Source organism: Tenrec ecaudatus, chromosome 5 (assembly GCF_050624435.1).
Source record: "Tenrec ecaudatus isolate mTenEca1 chromosome 5, mTenEca1.hap1, whole genome shotgun sequence".
NCBI classification, from domain to species: Eukaryota; Metazoa; Chordata; class Mammalia; order Afrosoricida; family Tenrecidae; genus Tenrec; species Tenrec ecaudatus.
The window spans coordinates 175,009,286-175,019,619 of NC_134534.1; the positions used below are offsets into that span (position 1 = coordinate 175,009,286).

Below are 10,334 nucleotides of genomic sequence, written 5' to 3' on the forward strand. Positions count from 1 at the left end.
TGCTAAGCACCTTAAGGATTATATGTAAAGATTTGTCTGTATCAAATACATTCTCCCAGCTTTCTTGGCTTGCATTCTATGGGAGAGGCAACCATGATAAAATAATGTGGACAGGCAGATTGACACCCCTGGTGTGGTCTGGCCACACAGTCACACAGGAGGGGCCTGTACCTCCATGAATGAGCTTGTCAGTGCAGGACCATAAGCTTATTTATATTGGCTTGATTGCATGTGTTTTAGTGGCACTGCAGAGTATTTATGAGAAACAAAGGAGGAAATGAACAGTGCGTACATAATATGAGAGAGAGGAACCCTGGTGGCATAGTGGGTTACACATCAGCCTGCTAACAACACAGTCAGCAGTTCGAAACCACCACCTGCTCCACGGGGGAAACATGAGGCTTTCTACTCTCATAAAGGTTGATAGTTTCAGAAACCCACAAGGGAAGTTCTACCCTGTCCTAGAGGATCACTATAATTGCAATTAACTTGATGGCAGTGAATAAACTAGGCTGTGAGAAGCGAATTGGGGGGAGGAAAGGGGTGAGAAAAGGTAGGAGCAGAGACCGTGGTGGGGAAGGGCCTGGAAGGGCAGACAGCTTGGAGAAAGGAGAGGCTCTAAGGTCCCAATCCTCAGGTAGAGCCTTCTATAGCATTCCTCACCCCTGCTTCACTCTCCTTAGTTTCCATGGTGACTGCTCATACTCATGGGGCCTAAACATAGGGAAAGGAAGTACTGCCTGGTCGTGTGCTGTCTTCAAGGCTGTTGGTGCAGTTGAGCCTATTTTTACACTTATTGCATCCGTCTCGCTCACTGAGAATTTCCTTCTTTTCGATCGATCCACTCTACTTCACCAAAGATGAAGACGTATCCACAATGAGTGAGTTGAAGTCCATCCATCCTCGCTACTAAGAATACTCTGGTTATATGTCTTCCTTCGAAGATGAACTGATTTGATCTTCTGACACCAATGGCAGCGTCCACTGCCTTTTCAACTTTACTCCGAGTCCCCTTCTTTGTGGCCCCCTCACCTCTCCTAATCCCTTCCTTCTTGCCCTCTTCCTTCTGGAGGCCCGTCTAGAAATATCCATAGATGAAGACGAGCATTGCTAGAGCTGCTTGCTGGTAGGACTGCTGCTGCTGCTGCTGCTGTTTAATGTGTCCCTGAACAACTGAGTCTGCCCCTCTGAGTTAACTGCAGTTCCCTATTCTCAGATAGGAAAACAGCAGAGCTCCCCAAATTGAAGAGTGATATGTCAAGGTAAGACGGGGTGTTAAGCCTGAGCTTTCCAATCTAGTCTCCTTTCTGGGGGAATAACTTCTCAGTATGGATATTTAGACATGGGAGGAAGATTGTGAACACAGAAGCTAGCACCCAGCTATTGTCTTACAAGTGAGGCCACACAGCCACAAACTGGGTTTCAAAATCTGAACCACTGTAAAGAAATCAAGCAGGAAGCCGGCGGGGCCTGCAATAACTTACATGACATTGTACCAAGTGCAGTTTCCGACATGTGACATTCTTCAAAGGCACCTCACCTTTGCTTCTCGGATGTTGATAATTAGCGGAATTTTATCTACACAAGTCGGTTTGGTATTTGAGACCCCAAAGATTTTGGCACACACAAAACTTTCAGTGACAAAGTCAAACATAAACCAAATGGTCAAGACTTTGTATCAGCCGCATTAGATAATGTGGTTTGAATTAGAGGGATGTATATGAGCCAGTGTGGTTTGTAAATGCTAACTGTAATTAAGGAACTCTATAGCCGGAATTCAGGTTACATCTTGAGATGCCAAATAAGAAACACTAGCCAGGTGGTAACCTTAGTTCAGGAGGAAAGGGGTTGAGTGGCCCAGACTCCATTTTCAATCAGACTGTATGTTTTCCTTTTTTATTGCTAAATTAGGGGCTGTTTGTTTTGTTTTAAACTTAGTATCCCAGAGGCAGCTTCTAAATCCAGTAGAAATAAGAAGGAAATCCTAAATGAGGTGGATTGACTTTTGTTATGTATTGCCTATTGTTACATAAATCACGAAGATGGTGTAAGACTGGACAATGTTTTATTCCACTGTAGGTGGGCTCTCCCTAAGCTGTAGCTAACTCAGTGGCAACCACCCACATGTACAGTCAGGAAACAGCCTTTTGATTTTTAACCTCTCCCTTGCTTTTGTTTTCTGACTTCCTCGCTGGGAGAGTTTTATTTCTCAATGTGATCTCCCTATCAACGCGCCCCCACCTCCCCCAATTAGCTTTACAGTATTTTGTGGTTATTTAGGTGAATGTTTACAGAGCCCATTCGTTACCTACTCAGTCGCTTGCTCAGAAAGTATCCCGTGACATCGTGTGCGTGGACACAGTGCTGATCCCTTTGTCTGCTCTGCACACTTGGGGTTTTTTTCCACCTTTTTGCTACCGTGGTTCATGCCGCATGCGCATGGTGTGCATATGTCACTTTGTTAGGTGTCTGGGGTGGTGTACCGCGGTTCTTGCTTCGCAACGCTAAAATAATTCACGTGGCAGAAGCACATTTATATAGCCAAGTGACTCTTACCAGGGAAAGGGAGGTTTCCGGTATTAGTCTAAAAAAAATCCACACTCTTTCTGTAAAGCACACAAGGCCACAAGGTGGGGGCCCTGGGAAATCTCAGGACTGAAAATGGTCGTTTCAGGAGAGTGTGGAAAAACACGTGGAAGCAGTGCTGGGACAGGAGCGCAGAAGCTGGGTGGGGATCCCAGAGCAGGAAATCTGAGGGTGATCTTGCGGTCCAGTGGGCATACAGGTGCATGAGTGCCCGCGGGAGGGAGGCGTGGTTGGGGGAAATCAACTGACCTTATTGGCTGAGTTTAAGCACACCTGGGTGATATCATGTGGCTGTGCCTAGCATTGTGTGTAGGCCCAGGTTGGATTTTCCCATAGGTGTCTATTATTAGTGTGCCTGATTTCCCTGAAATCCCTTTACTGTGCCCCTGCCAGCCGATTTCCACTGGGACAGGCGTTTGGGGGAGACAGCCCCCCTTTTATCCCTAAGCTAGTGACCTGTCATATTCATGTTACAGCTCTGATTTTTTTTGAGTATGCACCTAGGAGTGAGATTGCTGAACCTAATGCTATTTCTATGTGGAGCTCTTTTTTTCTTTGTTTCATCGACATTTAATTCCCCTCTCATAGACTTCGGTGTTGTCATTTCAAAAGGAGTTGTAGGATCATCACCACAATCCGTTCTAGACCATTTTCTTCCTTGTGTACTCATCATTAGCATCTCATTTCCCTCCAGCCTTCCCTTCCATATCCCCAATAAGCCATTAATCCAGTTACTTTCTCTATAGGTTGACCTACTCTGCATTTCATATACTGGATGACATAGCAAAACACCAACAATAACAAAGTAACCCAGAGAAAAACCTCAATAAAAAAGAGAGCAGGAAATGTTAAAAACTAGAACAAATTTAAAATGACTCAAAAGGGAGAAAACTGATTGGGTGTAACACTCTAACCTAATGACATCTGCCAGAATCGAGTTTACAGTGCTCTTTGTCGGAAAGCTAGGCTATGCATATCCCTTGAACTGTGGTCAGAAGGGATTCACTGGAGGCTGAGACCATGTGTGGCCCCTGAAAATGGATTTTGGGCTTTCACTGTCATCCGTAGCCTTCTGCAAATCAGGTGTCCACAATTTAAACTCTGATGCCATCCCTCTTTCAGATTTGGATCTTATTTATAATCCTTGGATCACACAGGCTGGTGTGCTTTTTCCATGTGGACTTAGTGGACACCTCGCTGCTTGTTTGAAGACGGTTTTAAAGGCCCCAGGTTATTCTTTTTGATCGCTGGGAACCACTTTCTTTACCTCAGTTGGCTGTAGCACCAATGTCTTCTGTCTTCTCTTCCTGTGGGAGACCATCAAGCAAGACTGTCACAAGAACACATTGTTCTTAGATTTTGGGCCTAGAATTATCTACTAACCCTTTAAGGAAATGCTATACTATTTTTCATCTTGGTTGTACCAAGTTACAGTCCCACCAGCATTCTGTAAGAGTTCCAATCTCCCCATAGCGCATCAACATTTGTATATTTCTGGGGTTTTGTTGTTTTGTTTTGAGTGCTGTTATTGTAAGAGTGAAATGGGATCTTTTTTGTAGTTTTGATTGACGTGTCTCAGCAGAGCCCTAGTGAGGGAGTGGCTTATGCACTGGGCTGTAACAACAAGGTCAGCAGTTCAAACCCATCAGTCACTCCTAGGGAGAAAGATGAGGCTTTCTCCTCCCCTCAATACTTACAGCCACAGAGGCCCAAGCAAAAGGGCAATTCTAGTCTGTTCTGTTGGGTCACAGTGAGTGAAGACCGACTTCATGGCAGTGAGATAACAGCTAATGATAGCGAGCAGTTCTTCATATGTTTGTTGGCTGACTAAAAGTCTTCTTGGGTGAGGTATCTGTTCTTATCTTGCCTATGTTAATCTTTTTATGGAGGCATTGAAGTTTTCTATAAAATGTAGAGCAGAGACCCTTGTCGGATAGGCTGTGCTCAATCCCTCGCCCCCTTCCCCCAGTCTCTAGGTTCTCAATTTTATTCTTTTGGATAAGTATTTTCATGAGTCTGTTTTGTTTTGTTTTCAAGATCTATGTTCGTACACCTTAAAGTCACGTGTGATGCTCTACCTATGCCATGTATTACAGCCCTCCGCAGTATCCTTCTGTTACCTTTCTTTCATGAGCAGTAGAGTTTGTGGGTTAATCTTTAGTTTTTGATCCATTTTGGGTTAGTTTTTATTCAAAGTCTGAGGTATTACCCTTGTTTAATTTTTCCGCAGGTAGCTATCTAGTTTTTGCCAGCCCCAGCTGTGAAAGAGACTCTCTTTCCCCCGTTAGACCATAATCCATAGTAGCTGGATTTGTGCCTAGATCCTTGATTCTGTCCCATTGGCCTCTGTGTCTGTTCTACTGGTCTCTGTGTCTGTCTGTTTGTCTGCTGTTCCAGTACCAGGCTGTTTTGGCTGCGGTGATTAGGTAGTAGGTTCTGAGGTCAGGTAGTGTAATGCTCCTGCTTTGTTTCCCCTTCACTAATTCTTTACTTCTGCAGCCTCCTCACCAAGCTCTGTCTTGAGGCTCTGCTCTGCCTGTTCCCCTTTCAGCCTTGTTCTCCGTATCTTCCTGCCTTTGTTACTTCTACCACGTCCATGTTCTCTACTCTTTGGGGCCTAAATGACTTCTTTTAAGGACTGGGCACTTTTATTTAACTCTCCTGCCTGATGACCACCTTCAGGTCAGATTGGAAGTAGTTGTGGTCACTAAGAGCTAGTTATTACCAAACCAGGGGATGTGCTTCAAGAGCTAATTCCCAGGAACAAGAAAAACCTATGTGTTGACTATAAAGAAATTCCATGAAAAGAAACGGATATTATCATGAGGGACTGTGCAATAGTAGAAAGAACATGGGCTTCCTTCTTTACCGAATTCTTCTAGCCTTTGCATGAGGATTTGTAAAATTGTCCTTACTTATTGAGTTATCTTCAGTTCTTCTCGGGTGTTTTTGTGTGATCTAGAGTCTCTACCCAGTACTTCCCACTAGAGTATAATCTCTGTGCAGTGCTTTCAACTAGAGAAGGAAAACAGGCTATTGTTTACTTTTCTTCTTTGGTCAGAGACACCCCCACCCCCCCACCCCCAACTAGGAGCCAAATCTCTGAAGGCAAAATGACATGGCCTTCAAGTTACTCCTCCAGCACCTGTTAATTGACTGTTAACTGTGTGCCAGGCAGTTTTCAGAGCACTTCAGGGATGCACTTCATTTCTCTTTACGACCCCATGTGAGGTTAGTTATCCTGCCCATTTCACAGATGAAGCTACTTGGGCCCAGCAAGCATAATTCGCCCGAGGGTCACATAGCTGATAAATGGTACATACAAGATTTAGACTTACATCTATTTCCAAAGCCAATCTCCCACTTCCCCCTGGTACCTAGTTTTCTAGTATAGCAAACTCTTACTGCCTGCTTCTTCCTTCTGCTGCTTCTCTACAACCAAAGATGCACAGATGTGTTATGTGTAGATGTACAAGAAGGCTTTGGAAAGCCCTAGGGGAAAAAAATCCATTATTGGTTAATTCCATTTTTATATGAGCTTTTTGAAGCCCCCTAGTATATATCAGTGTGTGTGTAATTGTATGTAAGCACTTGTGTATATATTTGCGTGCATCTGTGTACATATTGATGCACACATATGTACCAGTGTATGTGTGTGTGTGTAGTTATCTACATGTATTTATTTAGGTATGCATTGAAAACCCGCAGGCCCCTATTTCTGACTCTCCTTGCTGATGCCTTTGAAGAAAATTTTAGCTCGAAGACATTCTTCATTCTCCCACATCTTCATAATTTTCATCACTAACAAACCTTTAATGAATTCTCATTCTGTTTAAATATAGAAGGCTCTGTCTTCCTGAGATGATTCCGAATCCTGTGTGCATCACACAACCTCCACAGAGCCAAGCCTCAGGCTCCGTGGAGTTACGAAGGAAGGGCCTCGTGGGTCTCAGTAGGCCAGAGATGAAAATTAGGGCACGTTTCTGCAGCTGATTTCTGGTTATCTTTAAATTGATAACTAACCCGTAAAGGAATCCCACTGTAGTGGCTGTAACATCAGTAACAAGTTCGTTGTTTTTAATTAAAGTTTCATGATTAATGTCAAATCCCTGGTTTCATGCCGGCACTTTCCATCCTTCATGTCTCTGCGTAGATTAATTTATGACTCTTTAAGTGTAGATAATCAGTGCTTTAGGCAAATAAACTAGTTCATCAAATCTCAGGATTCTCGCCTGGGCTGATAGCGCCAATGCTTCGGAGTCCCATTCAAAGAGAACCAGACAGAATACAAACTGCTCAGTGAATCTGCATCCTCGCCAGAGGTGAGGCTGGACATTAAGTTCACTTTCCTGATTGACAAGATTCCTCCCGACCTCTCGGGCCATATGGAAAATGGGCACATTTCATCGCCAGCCGTATTGATGGTACTTCTGAATGCTTACAGATGCAAGTGGGAGATCCGGTGGCATCAGGGACGTCCTTGTGAACGTCAAGCCCCATGCTGTGCCATGGAGGCAAATACAGTGTCATACACACTGTCACCAAATGATTTTCTCATTGATAAATGGAGCAATATATTTTGTTTTATTACTCAATTCTCTCTCCCCCTGTTCTATTTTCCAGGCTGCCAAAAAAAAAAAAATGTAGGGGATGTCTTCCTTTCTGACCCAAAGTTGTTTTTCTTTATCATAGCCTATCTTCTTGTAAATTCATACAAGCATCTGGGGAATTGATAGTAAATTAAAGATGGTTGGGAACAATAATGTTTCCTGGAAACTATGTGCAACTGTATTGCAAAAGTGATAAAGAATTTGGAAAATTCTGTAGGGTTGCCTGTGTATTCCCTTAGCCTGGGCTGAGGGACAATGAGTGACGTGGCCTTTGGGGAAGGTGCCTGGTACAGGGAGAGCATGCTGACTCTGCAGACGGGTAGGCCTGACTGCCGTGCCGAGCCTGAGTGCTGATGAGTGTCAGTTGCTGACATATACAACTCTGAAACTGGTGCTTTAAGGGCTGGACGGCCTGTTGCATTTTTAATCATCAAGGAGTCTAGACTTAAATCTTTCATAACCGAATGCATATTGTAATCCATTACATGTACTTCGTATTAGCTAGCATCTCTGGCATTACAGTGGCAGCTGTGTAAAATATTTGTTTTGCTTGTTTAGAATTGAATTGTAATGTTCTAAAGCAGGCAATTATTGCTGCGGTAGGAGCTGCCAAATCTCTAATACTCCTATAGAGCATCTTGCCAGTGCTTCTAAATTGCAGGAGATATTGTTACCCTAAGCAGAACAGACAAGGGCCTACCCAGACACAGAAGGAGCACCCAGTTTTGAATAGCTGCCATACGGGTGGTGGGCTTGGAGGCTGTGTAGGTGTTTCGTAAAAGAAATATGTATGCATGTATATATACTTTTTAATTGCTTAGAAAGAATATCTTTCTAAATGACATCTGATTCAAAAGCTTCTCCATTTCTTATCAGAGCCTCCCACTGAGTCCACATACAATCTTGACTCTTGAGCACAGTGGTTCTCAACCTTCTTCGTGCTGCGACCCTTTCATACAATTCCTCCTGTGGTGGCGGCCCCCCAACCATAACATTATTTTTGTTGTTACTTCATCCCTGTAATTTTGCTACTGTCATGAATCGGGCGACCCCTGGGAAAGGGTCGTTCAACCCCCCAAAGCTGTCGCGACCCACAGGTTGAGAATCGTTGCTTTAGTATGACTTAACAGGCTTTCTTGGCCTCTCCTTTCAGCATATTATCTGCATGGGGCCCTTCTTATGCCCTGAGTATTTGGGTGGCAGAGATGGCCAAGCACTTAACTACAAACTCAAAGGTTGGAGGTTCAAGTCCACTCAGAGGTGCCTTGGGAGAAAGGCCTTATGGTCTGTCGTTGAACAAGCAGCCATTAAAAACCTTGTGGATCTCAGTTCTCATGTGACACAACTGGGTTTGCCATGAGTCTTTAAAACCAAACCAACCAACCAAACAAACAAAAAACCCCAAATCTGGAGACACACAAACACCAGTTGACCCCACAGGTCCTTCGCTCAGCTTCCCCCCTGCTGCACGGTCCTTCCACCTCACCCCCGACTCCATTACTCCTTAGCCAGCGGAACTCTGTCCAGGTATCTTCTCTTCCTGAAGAGCCTTCCCAGACCTGCCTTCCTTCCACCTCTCCACCCGTGGTTCCGTTGGGATCTCGCCTCTCTATGGTCATTGTTGTTTCCTTGTCCAAGACTGTAGGCTTGCTCAAGACAGTTGAGTGTTAGTCTTTTCATTGCTGAATCCTCTGGCCCTGCTCAGAGTGTGCCATGTGTGCCATGTGACCTTGGTGAACGTATTGACGTGCTCCTTGCCCCTTCCTCCCTCTCCTCTTCCTCCATTCTCATAGTAACCTGTGCACTTTGCTTTCTAGGCAAAGCAGGAAAAACGCCAGTTCGGTCTCCCAGGATTCCTGGGAACAGAACTACTCACCTGGTGAAGGCTTCCAGAGTGCCAAGGAGAACCCCAGGTATTCCAGCTACCAAGGCTCCAGGAACGGCTACCTGGGCGGGCACGGCTTCAATGCCAGGGTGATGCTGGAGACCCAGGAGCTCCTGCGCCAGGAGCAGAGGCGGAAAGAGCAACAGATGAAGAAGAAGCCGCCCCCTGAGGGACCCAACAACTATGACTCGTATAAGAAAGTGCAGGACCCCAACTACACCCCTCCCAAGGGGCCCTTCCGGCAAGACGTGCCCCCCTCCCCGTCTCAAGTGGCGAGGCTGAACAGACTGCAGACTCCGGAGAAGGGCCGACCCTTTTACTCCTGAGCAGGAGAAGAACAGACACTTCATGTCATGCAATAAAGGACATTTTCCTATGAAGACTTGTATTTTGGAGCGTTTTTTAAAAACCTTGACGGTACTATGGAATATTTCTGTTGTTGGTATCAGTGCCTTTGAGGAGTACGGGCAAAGAAATGGAAGGCCTTAGTGTCTTTGCCATTATATCTCAAGTGTCTCTTTCATAGAAGGATTTCCCACCATCTGACAATCATCGTTTCAACGTATTCCTCTGTTCTGCATCTCTCGGGGGTATCAGGACACTCAGCCCAATTCATGACATGTCCCTAGCTTGGCTATGGCCAACCCCTAAAATTGGTGGGGACAAAATGAGTTTGAAGTTACCAGTGGTATTGATCTCTCTTGCCCTCTTGACTTTTTCTTAGATGTGAGGCAACACATCAATTTCGGGTGGATAGGAATGGCTGGCAGGCACCAGAAGTTGAAGTGTTACAGTACCTCACAGCGTACCCATTTATCCATACTTTAAATCAGTATGGTTTCCCTGTTTTCTTTCTCGCCTCCTTGGGAAAGGAAATTTCCTTTGTCCTAATAAAAATGATGTTAAGCCATATCACACTTTCTGGTTATCTTGGGTCTCCTTTTATAACCGCCTTACAACGCCGCCGTGATCAATAAACTCAACAGTGATGACTGCAGTCTGTGTTTCTAAATACCCTGTTCAGTCACGTCCCTGACACATTTGCTGAGTCTCTACCGCTCTGCGATGGGAACGTGGGAGAGGAGACTGATCCCTGGTGAGGGGGTCGGGCCGGGCCGGACCCGCCTGTGGGCCTCTGCGTGTATCCTGAGGCGACAGGTGACAGCTAAGAAAAGAATTCTCCCAGAATGACCTTGCACTCCCGTATATCCTGATAATTATTTTAATTACTTTCTGCTCTGACAGGCTGGCAA

General features: G+C 45.0%; 1 protein-coding gene across 13 annotated transcripts in view; it reads left to right on the top strand.

Annotated features, from left to right (window-relative positions):
* PARD3 (par-3 family cell polarity regulator) overlaps positions 1–9,461 on the top strand; it is a 746,206-nt gene extending 736,745 nt beyond the window's left edge. For all 13 annotated transcript variants that reach the window (XM_075550306.1, XM_075550307.1, XM_075550310.1 and 10 more), the window contains one exon: positions 9,014–9,461. In XM_075550306.1, coding sequence (XP_075406421.1) covers positions 9,014–9,407 — 394 coding nt within the window. In that variant the 3' untranslated portion in view covers positions 9,408–9,461. The remainder of the gene's footprint in view (positions 1–9,013) is intronic.
* Positions 9,462–10,334: the final 873 nt, after the last annotated feature.